Here is a 17137-nt window from a genome sequence, read left to right as displayed (position 1 = left end):
TCAATACTAACCGAGCCTTGAGGACCACCCATGAGCCTGACGAAAAAAAGTATATGAAGCAAGCTTGTAGTTATGATTGAGACACAGCTAGACCCTCCCATACGGAGTCGGACTCTCTTCAATTCTCCCTGCTTTCGCCAGCTGACTTCCAATACCAATCGTATCTTGCAAAAGATCTTCCCCTAGAAGCCTGAGCTCAGCAGGACCTCTCCCGTGCTTGCGCTGCGCAGGGGGGATACCAAATACAGTCTCTTCCTGCACTTCCAATCCACCGGCATCACCATCAACAGAATCAAAACTATCGTCAAATCCATCCCCATCGTCCTCCACGGTGCGCGCAAATGGATGCACTGCACCGCCTTCGTCGCCGAAGCCCTCTCCGATCGAATCGCTGGAGTGGTTTGAATTCGACGAGCCGAATGAATCGTCCGCATCTTGATTGCGTGCGGAGGCCATTAGGAATGCAGTCGATGGCTGTCCTGGGTGTGCAGGCTCGCCAAGAGAGTCAGAGTCAGAGTCGGAGTCCGGACTTTGACCAACTGGTTGTAGTGTACTGAGTTCTTCTTGTTGAAAATGGAAAAGGTCAGGGTGTGGATCGGGGGTATGGAGGGCCTGTGATTGAGAAGTAGGGGAAAGCCGCGCTGTTTCAAGACTTTGGTGAGAATGTGATTTTGATGCAGAGGTGGATTCGGGTATGCTGAGTCCCGTCTTGCGCATTATCCGTGCATAACTTGCGCTCGCATCGTTGCTGTCGTGCTCAGAGAGATAAGTGTGGCGGGTATATCGTGTTATGGATGGTGGGGTTGGGATCGTAGACATGGTGTCTTCTGTGCCTTCTGGAATGGAATAACCAAATTTCTTGAAGCCACCAAACCGGTCTACGGTAGCACTACTTCGGACGGAACTGTGATCAGATTGAACATCTCCAAGAAGGTCGCGACGTATACGCTCTGCAGCTTCCTTCTTGGGTGTCCTTCCCAACGCATGATGTAAGTCCTTGCCTGGTGTCCGACCAAGTGGAGGTAGCAGGCCCAGTCCCACGCTAGACCTCGGTCCGCGGGGAAATGCCACCGTTCGTGGTGGTGAAAGACCACGCATGAGTTCTGCGGAATCATCGAAAGAGTCGTTGAACTGATCAAATGATCTATTTGAGTCATCGGATGGTCTCGTTAGAGATGGTATATCTAGCATGGATGACGAATTAGAAGTCGATGACAGCGGGGGGTATGGCTTATGTGGAGAACGCTCATATCGTTGCCTCCTAGGCGACGGAAGCGGGGGGTCTGGATGATTGCGTGGAGGAAGATATGCATGTAGATGTTGTGGGATTGCTATAGGTGTCTTGGGCTTGACTTTCAGTGGAGATACCCTTGCGCTAGTCGGGAGGCCACGAGGAGTGGGAAGCACACTGGGTGGAACCCGTAAGGATGGAAAATTGGGGCGCGATGCTCCCTGTGAGACAGAGTCTTCATGCGAATAATCCCTTGACTTTCCCTTATCCAAAAATTGCTGGACAGTATTCTCTTCTTCATAAGCAAAGCTATTGTAGGTAGAATCTTGGCCTGCTGAGGCCTTGCTATCCTCCCCAAGAGTGAAATTCTGGAGTTCGCGATCAAGCCGAACGAGTGGAGATTCTAATGATGCACTCCAAGAAGGTTGATCATCCACAGTATCATTACCAGACAGCCCAGCACGAGCTGGGGTAGATGATACTGCATTCAATGGCATGAAAGAGGATTCAGATGCAGTAGAATTTGGACCATAAGTGCGATTGCGATTATGAGAAGGCGTTGCATCGTCTTCGGTATCGAACAAAGATTCCTCTGCGTCGGGGCGGGTGGAGGAATTTTCGGCTTGGGATGTTGCTTCTGACTGCTGTTCATGCAAAGAGGAGTAGTCCTCATACGTAGGAATATGTACTTGTGCGGCTTTCTCGTAAAACGATGTCCAGAACTGATAATATAGTAGGTTCATCGACAACAAAACAGGACAAATCAAACTTACCTTTGCAGCCTCACGAACGGGTTCAGTGCTCACGGCATATCGCTTCACAGCTGGTAGTAGCTTTGTCGCCATAATATTCTGAATCTTCGAGAAATTCGTGTCGATGTTCTAACGACTTTATTAGTGTTAGGCGGCAAGAAGCACATGATTAACAGCACCTGAAGTTTGATGGTTATCAGCTGTTCGATCTGGTCGATCTGGTCATTTACAGATGCATTAGTGTCGAGACCTGGAACATCTATGGATGCAGGATCAGCGCTAGCTTGCCAGCGCGGAGGATTCGGGATGATGCTCATCGTCGCGGATATCTAAGACGCGTCTTGTCACGTGTGACATATCCGTGCTTCATGTCACGCTCATTTAACCTTAGCTTTACCTTTGACAATTAAAATATTTCAGGCTTCAAGTCTTGCATAATTATTAGGCCTTCAGTTATAGCCCTTCTCGTCTCTGTCTCTCATTGTTTATATCCTCGATACGCTGGTTCCTCGTCTTCTTTGAGCTAACAGGCGGGTCAAGGAACATTCACTGTACTAGTCACTAATTAATATTTTCAACGATTTTACGTACGTAATTTAAATTTGGAACCACAACGTGGGCAGAGTAGTCTCCCAATCGCAACTGAGGCCGAAAGAATACAAATGTGTACTCCAACATAGGGGACGTGCGACACGTACGTATACTACTACTAATACTACGGATTTGATACAGTTCGAACATACACTCAATTGAAGTGCGGTGTCATGTATATACAGGTGATTCAACGGCAGATACATGTAACATGGTCAGACCGCCGCCACGCATAACCGTTACACCAAAAGGTGAAATACTGAAAGCTTAGCTTTCAGTATCAGCGACGGTATATGTACTGATTATGAGAACTCAGGTAAGCCAGCGTGCTTACAATACATTATATCTGCCCAACTCCCGATCAGTTACGCAGCTGGACATTGTCCCACCACCGTGGCTTTCTACCAAGAAGAGTCAACAAATAATCTACCTTCTGGAAAGGGAAGGTAGTCCGCTTCGTCATTAGAGCGCACACAACTCTCTGCCGGCATTCACATGCTTGGGAGGCGCACCATCTTGTTTGGGCTGGAAGCATATCTCTATAGTCAGAAAACCAATTTTGTCAGCCCAGCAGATATGCTGAAATCCCATAGTGGACGTTCTTTCCGAGATCAACGGGCCACTCATAGCTGAGCCAGAAGCCATAATATTGCTTGTGACGGTTCCTGGGTGTACGAGAGAGAATGAGCTCATGGGGACTCTGAGTGATACGAAGGGTAGATAGGTGGACTTCGATTCGGTGCGCAACCTGAAGTTATGTCAACTTGATACTTGAGCTACGGACGAAAACGACAAAACTGGCTCACCCTCGGAATTTACATCGATTGTCGGAGAAGTTCAGATGCAGACATTACAATAAAATAAAAGTGGGACTCGAAGTAATATTTGACAAGCGAGATGAAGGCTATCACCGTCACGGTTAGATAAATTTGAGCAAGATGTTGACCAACTTGAATGATGTCTTTTAAGTACTTACATGTGTACATGCTTCTCTTTTCGTACTACAACGAAAATCTGGAAGAGATGCATGACGTTAACAAAAATCACGTTTCATAATCATTAGGACCAGTAGCTGCCCAACCACATTTGTACAAACCTGAAAACCCTGCAGAATATCTCGCAGACAATCATTTTATGTTAGCCTATGACACCTCGACTAGTGTCTTGAGCCATCGATAGAAATCGCTCGACATGAGGTCCGCGATAGCAGAGAGATTGGCAAGGACACCAATGTCATCCTCTTGGTAATCATAACGATGAAGATCTTCGTCGCACTCCACTTCGTCATCCCGTCCTGCTCGCACCGCTCTGGGTCAATGCAAGGACGAAAATTGAAGGAGCTGCAGCTGTAGCTGAATCCACTTGCGAGCCAATGAGATGGAATATCGGAAGCGTCAAAATCAGGTTTGATTTTGCTCTTGAGGTAGAGCATGTGTATCCGGTTGACGTGATCACCGCATATTTTCACACCCACGCTATGGGCAGAAGAGATGACTGAATGCACCGTGTAGTAAGCTTGAAATGGTATCAAACAGCCAGAGAAAGTTCACCTGTTCACGCGGCACAACAAGGTGGTTCATGGTGCGAGCTGAACTAGTATCAAGGAGAAAAGAACGATATATTCAATGAAGCACAACTAGCGCCATGTGCGTAGCATAACGAGCATCCTACTGGTAGTACTCACGAAGGCACAATTCCTAGTTCAACTAAATTACAGCATATGAGCATATCCGTCCCACACACTATTTGCGTGTACATATATTATACGTCTGCACGCGGTATGAGGTGGGATGATTTGATATTGCACCGAAAAATCACTTCAGGAGCTGCAATGGGCAATGCGGCGCCTGTACACAATGGTGCGTTGGTCGAATTGTTGGGGATTGCAACGGCACAGCCAAGAGAAGGAAGCAGGGAAAGAAAAATGAAATAGAAATCGGACTCGCGACTCGCGGGGAACTGTAGATGGAACGCGTTTCGAGGAACGATCGACTTTACTACCATCAGATTATCTGGTTGGGTACCACTGGAAGAAAAAAAACAAAGCCAGAGCGCTTGAGACTGTTACACATAACTCGGAAATTATGCTGTGGAGGAAAGGAAAATTTAAAATTTACTGAAGATGAAGTTTTGTTTGCATCTGTTGATCTATAGCTCCCTGCAATCGCAACGATGTCCACATGCACAGATACCATGATTACGTCTTGGTGTCCTTGTAATGGGAGATTACAATGTAACAATCGTGTTTACTTCGCCGATCAGCTTGATGCACATGCGTTGGATTCATTATTGATCTGGAACCCACGTCCGTTCCAACATTTCCAAATGGAAAAATCATTCGCCAAGGTTTCAAAGGGGCCTTTTGGCTATGTCAGTTTGTACTATGATGACGGGAGCCGCGCAATCATCCCGTGCATGAGAATCGACATCTATCATGATAGTCATGTAAATATGGCACTGGTTGAAGAAATCAATCAACTGCACCGAGCGTCGCTATGATGTAAAATACTTCAGTGAGGAAAAATTTTCCGTCTGAATAGGCTAGTCTGCAAGGATTAAAAAAGTGTGAGCCAAGGGCGTGGGTCAACTAATAATAATTTATAAATCCTGTTATCTGCTTAGAGTGCAAGACCACACTGCGACTGAATATAACGTTGCATCAGTAATAAATCAATAAGATTCACTAAAACCGTTTCAGGACTTACTGGATTCTCGGGGTACTCAAGAGTGGAGCTAGCATTCGATAATCTGTTATTCTTGGGATCATCCCTCAAGTCAGCAGACAGGTACTCTCTCCCCTTACCCTTGTCCCTGGAATGGAACGGATACGGAGATATGATGGAAACAGTCTCGTAGCTGCCACTGCCCCCAGAATCATCACGGAATTTTTGCCGGGACGTTTCACGTAAAAATGGATTGATGGTGGAGAACGAATCATTGAATGGCGTGACTTGGGGACGGGACTGCGTGGGCGTTTGGAGGTCCTGACTTGACAGTGGATCATCATGGTCGTCTTCATCACCTGAAAGCGCATTGAAACTCCGAATTGCTTTTGGCGTGGGTAGATCATGATTTACAGGGCTTACAGCCACCGCCAAAGACGCTTGTAGCTTTGAGAACTGACGAATATTCATTGGAGCTTGCGCGGCGTTTTCAGATGAAGCTGGGACCGCTTGACAGATTTGTGGTGCGCGAGAGGCCACAAAATAACGAGGATCGGCGCCATCAAGGAACGGGTTCATGGGGGGAACAGGGAATGCCGAAGGACTTGGTGTGGGGCTATAGCATTCTTCATCATTATCCATAATAGCGTGGGCCCCCGCATCAAGCATGGTAGCGGCGGTATGATATGAGTGGAGATCCATGCTTGATTGAGAGCCGATCGCAATACCTATACCGCGACTCAAGCTAGATTGCTCATCACTAGACGCGTGAAAACTCTGTGCGCTCGCGAAATTGCCTTCTGATTCGTTGTATGAAGAGATGTCCCCATCGTTCGACTCCCTGTCGAAGTTCTCGTGCAATACTGAGCCAGACAAACTACGAGAGAATTTATGCGGGGAACTGGCAATTGAGGGGTGAAGGAAGGCCGATGAGCTAAATGAGTTCGAGGCCTGATGCAAGTCGCCACGACTCTCGCTCGCACCTTGCACTCCTACGACAGAGTTGTACGTAGGACTGAAACGGTGATTCTCGCGCATTGTCGTTGCTTCTGCTGGAGAGAGTGGCGCGGCCAGATCACTAGCATAAAGTTGCTGCTGGGCCCGCAAACGCCGCCCGCGGCGAATGAGACAGTATACTGCAATACCGAGAAGCAGAAGTACTAGAACTCCGCCCACAATCCCTCCAATAATGAGGGCTTCATTTGACCTTGATTCCAGTAGGTTCTATGCAACGTAAAACGATTAAAATGACGTACTTTGTTCCCGAAGTTGGTACTGGAGTTGTGGTACGAATCACGGACGTCGATGTCGACGTCAGGGTCACGAGCGCTGAGGTAGACACAAAGCAGGAGTATGTTATAATAGTAGAGGTACCAATCGAAGTATAGGTGATCGAAGAGAACGTATCCCCACTGTGTGTAATGGGCGATGTCGTGCCTATGACATTTTTTGCAACTCCGGTGAAGCTTAGAATCACACAATAAGGTCAACACCTTTCGGTCATAGCTCTAAGGACTTACGGCGAGTGAAGAGTAGTAGAAGACGGGTTGCCTACGGGACCGCCAGAGGGCGTAGGTGAATATGTGGATGAGACTGTGAAATCATTCCCAGTTGTAATTGGAATGTTCACAGAGCTTCCACACGGAGATTGCGGGATATGGGAAGATTGTGCACCTGGCACTGTTGTTGGAGAGCCTCCGGGGAACGTGGTTGGTAACGCGGGAGTTGGTGAATCAGAGGAACTAGTCTGCGAGGATTGCGGAGTAACGTTTTGGGGATTGTCTGAAGTTGACTGTTGGCTGGATGTTTCTTGGCCCGGAGTGGAAAGATTCGTGACCGACGTTGTAGATGGAGAAGAGGTTCTAGTGGTCAATGTTTCCGGTATAAATGGTAGAGAAGTTGGTATGGACGAAGGTGGCGAGCTGAGTATAGATGAAAGTAGCGAAGTGAGTATGGATAAATTAATACTTGGCGAAGTCGGTATCATTAATTGTGGCGAAGTCGGTATAGTCAAAGGTGGCGGGATAGATGTGGATGAAGGTAAGGCAAATATGACCGAAGGCAGCGATCTCGGCAGTTTTATTGAGGTAAGATCTCTTGGACTAGGCCAAGATTCGTCACTAGGAGGTGAAGGACTAGTATCTGACGAGACGCTCGCAGTGGAATCACTATTTGAAGGGTCGAAAGTCCGGCCCGCGCTTACAGGTGGCGTTAAAGTGGTAATTCCGTCACCTGGCAGTAGCCCGTTTGTCGGTGCTCCTCCACCAATGCTCATCGATGAGTGTGAAGAAGGCAAAATGGATGTTAACGTATCCGTGCTCGCCTTTGACCTCTTATAATGAGTTGATATGCCATCTGACCGTGCCCTTATGACGCCCATGTGAGAAATCCACCAGATTGCTATGATGGATGAGGATAATGGAACGTACAATGATGAGAATGGCGTGCTTATTGAGGCGCTGGGGATTTGTCTGGACGTCTGCGATGAAATATGTTTATGTTTTACAGGATAAAAGAGTACTCCGTACCGCCGGCAACGATGATGGATTTGTCGACGGTTGTGTACTCTGCTGATTCGTGCTTTGGGTCCTATCCGATGAGTAGCTGGAGGACGAAACTGGGGTTGTTGGGCTAGGCAATCCTGCAGTTGTAGGCGCAGGTGAGGTTTCCGTGGGGAGAGGATTGAAAGTGCCACCTCCAGAAGACGCAGGACGAACAAAGGGCCCTCGAATGGACATACGAATGAATGGGAACGAGGATGCGAAAGCCACTTTCATATCAGCCCATTCGCGGGATAATATCTACTTTTGCAAGCGGCATGGCGAGTGCGGTGTAGGCTATCTGTGTTACCCCTTGATGACGAGCGGTAACGTTTCGGAAGATCGATGAGCTAGCCACGGGAAGAACCAGTGTCGGCTCGTTCGTATAACGTGATATCGCCAAGATGTCTGACAGTCAACATTTTTGTTCGAAGGGAGAAGCCTGAGGCATGAATTGCTGGCCGGAACGCTCGAGAATTGCATGCGAATAAAATTGTGGCAGTGATTCGGATTGTAATCAACATCATGATGCATATGTTACAGCAGGACAGCAATACATCACCGTTCAAGGACAATCCAGGGAACAATCCACATACGCAGAATATGTGTCATGCAAAAGCTTATTCCTTATTCCTGCTTGTCAAAGACGAGTTATGCGCTTGTCTTCAAAATGCTAAAGTAGAGCAAGAAGCTTGGGAAGGTGTTATCATCGATTATGCTTATCGAAAAGTACTGTTGTTCCCTTTCGTAGAAAGTTGTCAGCTGAGGTTAACCAAATGAGATCTTCAAATACCCACAGAGAAAAGCCGCAACGTCCACACGAAGGAAAGAATGAACTAAAATAAGAGTCCAACCAAAGATTGCATAAGTGCCGTGTATTAATGAAGCTCTACGCCGGTGCTAGTGATTGATCAAGTTCGCGAAGAACAGTCTTCCATGAAAACTAGACAAAGTGCACCCCGATTGAGCCTAGCCCCGAGGCCCTTTGTAGTGTTTTGAAATGGCCCTTGATCACAGTATATGGGGGCGTTGATTGCAGTGCTATACTAGTGCGTGAAGTCGTTCTACTGTGAGAAGGATGTCAGTGGGCGAGGGCGTGCGCGTTGGTGTGGGCGGTCCTGAGGTTTTTACGTTGGGTTCAAGCGGTGCCAAAGCAGTCGCTAGTGTCACCCCCTAGAAGGCAGCGATAAGTTATCGATATAGAGAGAAGATACTTGGGATGGTTCTAAAGATACCGAGAATGGCTCCCCTGAACCATAGAAGTAGCGGATGAAATGTAGTCCTTCGTTCGGCAGGAGGCTTTTCCCATGAACAGTAGACGAATGATCATCTTGCTCGCCATATGGAAAGCATAAAGTACAATGTCGGGGAGTTTTGAAGAGACCGACGTGTGACAGACTTGACATCGGCGGTCGGACATTTCCAGTGTATATGTAACATGACAATCCTCCCGCACCAACTCGAGTCTAGTAGCTCTCCGCGGCGTACTAAAAGGCGTTGGCCTGGCTCCGAGTCGATGTTTTTACTTAATATCGCTCAGGAAGCAAAGCTTAAGGTAACCGTATATATAGCGGCGTGACAAGACAAAATAAAATAAAAGAAATTCAGAAAAAATATCCACGTGCGAACCTTCTTTTGGAAGCGCTTGTCGTCGCGACCTAGCTTCTTGTTAGCTTTGTTGCACTTATAAAAGCCATTTCTCAAGCACGATTACGTTTTCGGCTTTCTCTTTAGACCATCCTTGTCTCTTTGCCCGTCTTGTGGTAGTCCACGACAATGGCTCGGCCTCTGGAGCCAAACCGACGCCGATCCTTTTCCGATCCACTGGCTGCTGCGCTCATGCCCCCTCCAAACGAGAGTGCTGCAGATCGTGAAAGGAGATTGGAAGCAGAGTCAGAGGCTAAGCGGGTCAGCGATGGAATTGATGAAATGCTCCGTGCAGAGAAGAAAGAGAAGAGGACCAAACCTGAAATTAAGGTCTTGATTCTGGGGCAGAGCGAGAGTGGCAAGAGTACGACTTTGAAACGTGAGTCTTCGTCATCTACTTCGTTTCTCTATCGTTTTGTGCGAAAACGAGCTGCGAGCATAATAAACCGTCGCTACGGTTTGGAGATATGTTGTTGGTTTCACTACATCATGTCTGGACCTTATACACTACCGGGTTGGCACGAATGTGTACTTGGTCAGAAGAACCTTCATTGCGGTCTTCGTTCGCGCAATACTATACGTTTCATGAAACCGCACTCTTCAGCATTTACGCATTGGGATGTCTGGGCCGCACTGACTTATCTCATCCAGAATTTCAATTAATGCATGCGACGGCTGCCTTCCATGCTGACCGAATCGCCTGGAGAGCTGTAATATATCTTAACCTCGTGCGATCCGTCCGCCGGTGAGTCCCGTCAATACTTCAAATTTAGCAGCATGCGTGATAACAACATTCAATTCCAGCATCCTTGATGCTGTTTCCCCTGAATCAGACGAAGCAGAGGATCAGGAGACTGTATCTGGTCGTGCAATCTCCTTTACTAGTCAGTCTTCCGTGATTTCTGCGACTAGGATCCTCAAGTACCCCCAATATCGCCATGCATTGGAACCTCTGAGGGAGCTGGAGGAACGTTTGATCAGAATGTTATCATCTCCGAATGAAGACGAGCCTACCCGCACTGCCCCAAGGCCTGATTGGAGTTACTATGCAAACGGTAACTCTGATACCCAAGTTACTGTTGGCAAGAACGGCCGACCCGCGCCATTCATTACCATACCCCCCTCACGGACATCCTCCCCACTTTCACCCTCAACGAGCCTCCCTTCTCCTGGTGGGTCAAGCAACAGCTCGTCTAAATCAAAGAATGTGGAAGTTAGCGTTCATCATACCTCGAACTGGAAAAAGGCCTTTTCCCTTGGCAATAGAATCAAGAGTCCTAAGAGTGCACACACGAATGAGATTGAGGGCTGGTGGGACGATCCAAGCGACCCTGTTCATGTGCTCAATTCTTGCGCTCAGCCAATGCTGGCATTATGGAAGGACCCCAGTGTCAAGCAACGCCTACGGGAGAAACGGATCAGAGTAGAAGAGGGCAGTGGCTTGTGGGTGTTTTGTATCTGATATCGGATTTCTCTTGACAACAAACAGCTTTTTGGACGAAATATCCCGTATCACCGCTCTACGGTATTTTCCGAGCGACCGTAGGTCAATTGGCTATCTAAAAACATGCCATTTCTAATATTTGTTTAGAGGATGTCTTGAAAGCCCGGCTCAAGACCACGGGTGTCGTAGAGCACTCCTTTTCAATTGCTGATTCCCAGCGCCGGTTAATCCCGTGGAAGATTTATGACGTAGGAGGTGCCCGAAATCAACGGCACGCTTGGGCGCCTTACTTCGAAGATGGTAATTATGAGTCGTTTTTATGACGATCATTCATTGATATCACGATGCAGTAAATGCCATTATTTTTCTGGCACCTATCTCTGCTTTCGATCAGGTATTAGTAGAGGTCAGCGGGTGATTGCTCATCTCTACGTGACATACTGATACATTATGCAGGATCCAGAGGTGAACAGACTAGAAGACTCCGTGCTGTTATGGAAATCTGTCGTATCAAACAAACTACTTGCGCACGTCAGCATCATTCTTTTCCTGAACAAGGTCGATCTTTTGCAGGTCTGTTGCTCATTGTTCGCAAAGCAAGGTAATGATGCTGATGATACTTAAGGCAAAGCTCAAGAGCGGTGTCCGACTCAGCCACCATATGCCACGCTATGGTGACAGACCAAATGATTACGAAAATGTATCTTCATGTAGGTGGCAACGGTCTTTGCCATGGGAGTACCTCTCAAGTGATTGATTCTATGCAGACTTTTATAACAAATTCGGGAGCATTCACCAAACATTCTCGTCGAATAAAGAGAGGGAGTTCAAGAGTAGGCAAACCTTGACACCAGAGGATTCGCTTCTTACGCCCCATGACAGTTCATCTTACGTCAGTTACTGACACCAGGCGGACAGCCACGATCATACAGAATGGTTCGTGATGTTTTGTCTTCAAGGGCTGATTACTTACTACTTTGCTACAGTACGAGATATCATCATTACCGTAAACTTGAAAAACATTCATTTGATGTAACGCCTTTTACCGCTCTTTTCCCGAGGCGTCTAAAATCATTCCTTTGACGGATTTCTACATTATCCGCGTACTATTATGCCCTCTCTTTATTCATCTGTTATTCGCAATTGTTCGTTCCAAGCATCCCCCCATGAGTTCTAATACTGTTCTTCTATCTCATATTCAGACCTTTCAGATTGTATACCATGCGTCCCAGCATTACGATTGTTGACTTAGTATTACAGATTTACCATACCTTTCCGCTAATTAGATCTTTCATACCAGTATTAACAATGTTCGACTACTCTTACCCTTCACTCAAATGCCAAATGCGACGAGATGCCAAGAATGGCGTTAATATTGTCATCTACCTCACACGTTACACGTCGTCAGTTTTCACATTCAGACTCACGTCGTTGTGCGCACCTATGCGCGGCGACCGGGCTGTGCCGTCCCCAACTTACAGACCAGACATTGCCTATGACAAGGCATTTGAATCTCGTTCAAACTTGAGGTAATCAGACATCCTGATTGTGTACCGATGTAATGCGAAATTGCATTGAAATTATGATAGTACAAAGCAGTGAGGTACATTCGAGCATATCCTTCCGAGCCTATGATTTTTGCGTGCAGAGCACTGATCGCGTTGTCATCGGATTTGTCGATTACCAGGTCCAGGTTTGTTAAACCACAAGCATGATATTGCATGAATACGATATGAAGACAAGTACCGTAAGCAGAGCTACAAGTGCAGCATGGTATTTGTCCACGACACCGCCGTATGCGCCAGGAATAAGATTGTGTATAGTGGTGAACATAAGCATCAAGAGCATGAGAACCTCCAATGTATGCATAATTTGTCCGAGCCCTCTAGTTGGATGCTGCCACCAAATGTTCGAACTCGCAGCTTTCGGAATGTGAACGGGTCAAGGTCGGGGAGGCCAGCATTCCGAAAGGTGATACGAAGAATGCAGAAGCGATTTGCAGAAACACAGGGAGGGACTCTTGAATATCTTCAACCCTGAGGGAAACATAATCAGTAGCGGTACACTGATTGATCGAGACAACGACATACTCATGAAAGTAGTCCCATAGTATTGACGTAGTGGACTTCTAGTACCTGGATGAGGACATTGTACATTGAGAGGCCAGGTACGTAGGCATTTAAGGGATTTGAGAAGCGCAAAAGCGAGTGTCGGTCCGGTTCGAGCAGATTTCCGTTGAACTCGAACTCGAACCTAGTAGCTATATGCTTCCTCATGGGTTCGCCAATGGACCGGTGAAGTAGGTACCTCTCCAGCGGGGGTAGCACAGGCGGGTGTTTGCCACCATTTGCGTGGAGCCTTCGGGTGTTGTCGTTAGGGTTCCGCACGGGTAAGGGCGTAGCTATTTTGACGCGGTCCTGCCGCGCCTGCCGCGGTCGTGACGCGCATGTGACGCTTGACGCGGCACTAACGATCCTTGACGCGGCCACTGACGCACCATTCCTATATTATATATTCAACTTCCAGATCAAGTTGGATGAATTCACGACCATTCTTTTGTTATTTTATTTGCCTCAGAGCCATGTACAACTAGGTATACATAAGCCAATGACTATTTTCTTTTCCTCCCTCTCTGGACCCTTCGAGCCTGTGGAGCACATCGACGTTTAACGGGCGGACATTCTTCGGCCGGCAGAGAAGGAACTACAGCTTCGGATAGCTCGTCTGCAGACTCCAAAGATGTAGCATCAGAGTTATCACTGAATAAGGGGCCGCGCTGTCAATCACATAAGTTAGATATCTATCGAACGGAGCAGGTAAAGTCTTCCTCACTTCAAGTTCACTCTCGCTATAATCTCTTGCAGAAACCCATTCATCAGGAATTCCGAGATACACATTCCATCGCCTGTGATGTTGGCCAGCATCCAAACCCCACTGCTGGTTGCCTGCAGGTCCTGCTTCTTCGGAATCCTCGAACATCCTTGCTTCTAGTGCGGTCAGACACTCGAGGTCGACATCAGCCACGAAGCTATTGGTAGGATAGCTTATCGTGAGATCAGCCCAGGCCATCTGCGCGATAATAAGGGTTTCTTCTCTAGGCCAGAGGAGACAATGCTTGGTAAAATAAATTTATTACTGCCTATGGACAATTACAGTGTACGACGTCTAATTCTGTCAGGATGAAAAGGAACACTGTTAGAATATCAATTATTATGACAGATGTCAAGTAAAATATACCTAAGTTATACGGACAGTGCGACAGTTGAGGTGGTGAGGTTTGACGCGGCATGTGGAGGTGTCTGACGCGGCATGCACACTAGTGTTGCTCTGTAAGGCCACGTCATGGGGTATGATTCATAAATCATTCGCGTCACTGTTAACGTTTGGGTCTCTAGTTCGTCGACATCCAGTCTGCGACTACTTGTTTTGGCTCGATCTACAGGTGAATCGTGATGCATTTTCAGTATTGCTCCGCCTTGTAATTTTTGCACTTCGGCGACTCGCTCGGTACACAATCAGACTCAGTTTACTCCGATGTCTTGCCGATAACTCACACACACATATACAGTAACATTATTATCATGATAGATTGAACGCTACTTGTGCTTAAAAACCGACTACCTGGGTCAACCGAATATGGACGATCAATCTACCAGTACTTCCAGTTCTCAGGACAAGGCTTTTCAATCAAGTGTTCGCTCATGACGTATGTACAACACAAGTTGGAACCATGATTGCGTGATTCATTTTGACCTGTAGGTGGCCATGCATTACATATAGGTCTGTGGATTCCCCATACGAGTCCGAGACTGGTGTGCGTCGCTACGGGATCATATTCGCCATGCGCCTTCGTGGTCGAGGAATCGACCCTGTAGTCATGCAACCTCCGGCAAAAAATTCTTGCTTGCATAAATGAACTATCGGATCGTGTGTAAACAGCCGTCGTGCTTCAGAAAATGGCGAGCTTCGTCACTGCTTCATCTTCGTCGATACCATCATTCTATTGAATAATTTCGGGTCGAGTTGAAAAATGGCCTCAAACGGCGTCAGTTCAACAATTCGATCACTGGCAAGGCCAGGACAACCAGGGACGACCGCTCTCCTCAGCAACGCTTGCTACACCAGCCTGATGCTGACGTTCTGCTGAGGTGTATTATTGATGGGTGAGCGTTTCTACGGAAATGAACGTGAGGTAAGTCAATGAACTGATGGGCCATGGGTAAACAGGCGAATTGTAAATTTCTGCCGCCTTGGATCAAAAACAAACAACCTTCCTGTCATTCTTATTTGATCAGGAAGTCGAATCTATGCACTCGTGATAACTCGGACCGCCACTATTTCGTCATCGCTTTTGAGAGGGGACGTTTCATACGTAGCTAAGGTGCCCAATATTCGCGTTCGCCAGTACATATATAATGGATCACTGACTCAGAGTATGATATAACTTTCGAGTCAGTCATCATTCATGTTCCCCGCTGCATCCTTGTTGACAATCATCTTCCTGGCTTTGTCAATCGCGGGATCGCCCGTTGAAATCGACAATTCCCCCATCACCCTCCCCATTGCCAGGAGGCTAAACGTCTCCGATGGTCCCATTAACCTCTTGCAACAGGATAAAGCTCGCTTGACTGCCTTCAAGGACAACTCCTTCAGCACGCAGGGCGGCCGTACTGGTAGCACTCCTGTGACCAATGCTGCTGTAACATACCTCATAGAAGTTGGCATCGGCAGCCCCGCCACAACCTGTAAGTTCAGCACTGAAAAAACGCGCGGCTGCTAATGTACTATTACAGACAACTTGATTGTCGACACTGGCAGCTCGAACACATGGGTTGGTGCCAACACCAAATATGTGAAGACCAAGACCAGCGTCGACACCGGCGAGCCTGTAGCGGTCACCTACGGTTCTGGCTCCTTCTCTGGTATGTCATATAAATATATCATAAGTTGAAAATACCTACGAATATCTACAGGAACGGAGTACATCGACACCATCACTCTCGGTAGTGGGCTGACCATCGCCGCGCAGTCGATCGGTGTTGCTTCTACTTCGACGGGCTTCACCGATGTTGACGGTATCCTTGGCATCGGGCCTGTAGACTTGACAAACGACACTTTGATAAATGAACCGACCAAGACGATCCCGACTGTCACTGATAATCTGTATAGCCAAGGCACCATTTCTCAAAAGGTGGTTGGCATCTCTTTCGAGCCCACCACTTCGAAGACAGTCACCAATGGAGGGCTCACCTTCGGTGGAACTGATGCTACCAAGTACACCGGCTCCATTGGGTACACGTAAGCTGCCTCAGCTCCTAGATCAATCCAGGCTGGTAGCAATTGTTTTGTTTCAGTCCTATCACTACGACCTACCCTTCATCGACCTATTGGGGTATCAACCAGAGCATCTCCTACGGCTCCACGACGATCATGTCCTCCACGGCTGGAATCGTCGATACTGGAACCACCTTTGTTTACATTGCCAGCGGTATGTATCTAGAATGCAGCGAGTAATCATGGTCTAATCAGCGTTCGTAGATGCCTACGCCAAGTACCAGTCTGCAACCGGTGGTACTCCGGATACGGCGACTGGTCTTCTCCTCATTTCCTCTTCCCAGTACAAAGCCCTGAAGAACCTGAACTTCCATATTGGCAGCGTACGCCATTTCTATCAGCCCTCGTGCCCCTTGTTTACCATTTGCACAGGAAACCTACGCTCTGACGCCTAATGCCCAAATTTGGCCTCGTTCTCTCAACTCTTACGTTGGTGGTAGTAGCAACGCCATATATCTCATGGTCAGTGACATTGGTACGCCCAGTGGCTCGGGGTTCGACTTTGTCAACGGCTACACATTCCTCGAGCGCTTCTACTTTGTGTTCGATGCCGCCAACTCCCGCGTTGGTTTTGCTGAAACCTCGTACACTGGTGCCACCACCAACTAAAATATAACCACCAAAGTACACAAATGATCAAATTTCAGACGCAAAGCAGCATACGGATTTGATGGCTGTATGGAGTAGGCTATGGAGGTCTTATTCCTCGGTCGGGTTTGCGTATTATTAGCAATAGTATCATATTTGCTCGTGATCTTTGCACTTCACTGGCGGCAGCTCGGTACACAATCAGATCTCAGACTCAGTTTACTCCGATGTCTTGCCAATAGCTCACATGAAATACAATGTTATTCATTTCGAAAAGACTTGTCTGCAGACTGCATCCCAGAAACATCATTTCTCGATATGTAGATACCCAGGATTATCAAAAGTAT

At 47.4% G+C, this 17137-nt stretch overlaps 7 protein-coding genes across 7 annotated transcripts; 2 read left to right on the top strand and 5 right to left on the bottom strand.

The window, feature by feature from the left end:
* Window positions 1–23: 23 nt before the first annotated feature.
* F5891DRAFT_1103370 (uncharacterized protein) lies at window positions 24–2322 on the bottom strand. Its single transcript, XM_041363612.1, has 3 exons — window positions 2163–2322; window positions 2005–2112; window positions 24–1953 (listed from the first exon to the last, which is right to left on the bottom strand). The coding sequence occupies exons 1-3, from the start codon at window positions 2298–2300 to the stop codon at window positions 88–90; spliced, it is 2112 nt and encodes a 703-aa protein (XP_041230066.1). The 5' UTR covers window positions 2301–2322; the 3' UTR covers window positions 24–87.
* A 1832-nt stretch (window positions 2323–4154) lies between these two features.
* Window positions 4155–4661, bottom strand: F5891DRAFT_745001 (uncharacterized protein). Its single transcript, XM_041373067.1, has 2 exons — window positions 4259–4661; window positions 4155–4210 (listed from the first exon to the last, which is right to left on the bottom strand). Exon 1 carries the CDS (start codon window positions 4576–4578, stop codon window positions 4336–4338), a length of 243 nt encoding a protein of 80 aa, XP_041230065.1. The 5' UTR covers window positions 4579–4661; the 3' UTR covers window positions 4155–4210; window positions 4259–4335.
* A 471-nt stretch (window positions 4662–5132) lies between these two features.
* Window positions 5133–6710, bottom strand: F5891DRAFT_744943 (uncharacterized protein). Its single transcript, XM_041373066.1, has 2 exons — window positions 6494–6710; window positions 5133–6444 (listed from the first exon to the last, which is right to left on the bottom strand). The coding sequence occupies exon 2, from the start codon at window positions 6273–6275 to the stop codon at window positions 5193–5195; it is 1083 nt and encodes a 360-aa protein (XP_041230064.1). The 5' UTR covers window positions 6276–6444; window positions 6494–6710; the 3' UTR covers window positions 5133–5192.
* F5891DRAFT_1011273 (uncharacterized protein) lies at window positions 6682–7788 on the bottom strand. Its single transcript, XM_041360662.1, has 2 exons — window positions 7667–7788; window positions 6682–7603 (listed from the first exon to the last, which is right to left on the bottom strand). Exon 2 carries the CDS (start codon window positions 7510–7512, stop codon window positions 6754–6756), a length of 759 nt encoding a protein of 252 aa, XP_041230063.1. The 5' UTR covers window positions 7513–7603; window positions 7667–7788; the 3' UTR covers window positions 6682–6753.
* A 1597-nt stretch (window positions 7789–9385) lies between these two features.
* F5891DRAFT_1011266 (guanine nucleotide binding protein, alpha subunit) lies at window positions 9386–12258 on the top strand. The gene is made up of 10 exons (XM_041360661.1): window positions 9386–9803; window positions 10076–10169; window positions 10229–10867; window positions 10914–10966; window positions 11016–11168; window positions 11219–11274; window positions 11325–11441; window positions 11494–11578; window positions 11636–11701; window positions 11751–12258. The coding sequence occupies exons 1-10, from the start codon at window positions 9554–9556 to the stop codon at window positions 11810–11812; spliced, it is 1575 nt and encodes a 524-aa protein (XP_041230062.1). The 5' UTR covers window positions 9386–9553; the 3' UTR covers window positions 11813–12258.
* Window positions 12259–13400: 1142 nt separating this feature from the next.
* Window positions 13401–14143, bottom strand: F5891DRAFT_1011255 (uncharacterized protein). The gene is made up of 3 exons (XM_041360660.1): window positions 14121–14143; window positions 13702–13912; window positions 13401–13648 (listed from the first exon to the last, which is right to left on the bottom strand). Exons 2-3 carry the CDS (start codon window positions 13845–13847, stop codon window positions 13480–13482), a joined length of 315 nt encoding a protein of 104 aa, XP_041230061.1. The 5' UTR covers window positions 13848–13912; window positions 14121–14143; the 3' UTR covers window positions 13401–13479.
* Window positions 14144–15333: 1190 nt separating this feature from the next.
* F5891DRAFT_1126335 (aspartic peptidase domain-containing protein) lies at window positions 15334–16811 on the top strand (the record flags this gene model as incomplete). Its single annotated transcript, XM_041364081.1, has 6 exons — window positions 15334–15613; window positions 15662–15790; window positions 15842–16166; window positions 16223–16356; window positions 16407–16525; window positions 16575–16811. 6 exons carry the CDS (start codon window positions 15334–15336, stop codon window positions 16809–16811), a joined length of 1224 nt encoding a protein of 407 aa, XP_041230060.1.
* Window positions 16812–17137: the final 326 nt, after the last annotated feature.

The sequence above is a fragment of the Suillus fuscotomentosus genome (assembly GCF_016647785.1).
Source record: "Suillus fuscotomentosus strain FC203 chromosome Unknown F5891scaffold_9, whole genome shotgun sequence".
Classification (NCBI taxonomy): Eukaryota; Fungi; Basidiomycota; class Agaricomycetes; order Boletales; family Suillaceae; genus Suillus; species Suillus fuscotomentosus.
This window is presented reverse-complemented; position numbering and strand designations above follow the sequence as displayed.

Excerpts from the sequence above, each read along its gene's own strand:
- F5891DRAFT_745001 (XM_041373067.1), bottom strand. The coding sequence starts at position 4,578 with ATGGTAGTAAAGTCGATCGTTCCTCGAAACGCGTTCCATCTACAGTTC.
- F5891DRAFT_1103370 (XM_041363612.1), bottom strand. The coding sequence starts at position 2,300 with ATGAGCATCATCCCGAATCCTCCGCGCTGGCAAGCTAGCGCTGATCCT. Across the intron at positions 2,113-2,162 it reads TGATAACCATCAAACTTCAG|AACATCGACACGAATTTCTC; the intron begins GTGCTGTTAATC and ends TAAAGTCGTTAG. Across the intron at positions 1,954-2,004 it reads CCGTTCGTGAGGCTGCAAAG|TTCTGGACATCGTTTTACGA; the intron begins GTAAGTTTGATT and ends CTATATTATCAG.
- F5891DRAFT_1011255 (XM_041360660.1), bottom strand. The coding sequence starts at position 13,847 with ATGTTCGAGGATTCCGAAGAAGCAGGACCTGCAGGCAACCAGCAGTGG. Across the intron at positions 13,649-13,701 it reads TATAGCGAGAGTGAACTTGA|ACAGCGCGGCCCCTTATTCA; the intron begins AGTGAGGAAGAC and ends CTTATGTGATTG.
- F5891DRAFT_744943 (XM_041373066.1), bottom strand. The coding sequence starts at position 6,275 with ATGCGCGAGAATCACCGTTTCAGTCCTACGTACAACTCTGTCGTAGGA.
- F5891DRAFT_1011273 (XM_041360662.1), bottom strand. The coding sequence starts at position 7,512 with ATGAGCATTGGTGGAGGAGCACCGACAAACGGGCTACTGCCAGGTGAC.
- F5891DRAFT_1011266 (XM_041360661.1), top strand. The coding sequence starts at position 9,554 with ATGGCTCGGCCTCTGGAGCCAAACCGACGCCGATCCTTTTCCGATCCA. Across the intron at positions 10,868-10,913 it reads GTAGAAGAGGGCAGTGGCTT|CTTTTTGGACGAAATATCCC; the intron begins GTGGGTGTTTTG and ends GACAACAAACAG. Across the intron at positions 11,442-11,493 it reads ACAAGGTCGATCTTTTGCAG|GCAAAGCTCAAGAGCGGTGT; the intron begins GTCTGTTGCTCA and ends ATGATACTTAAG.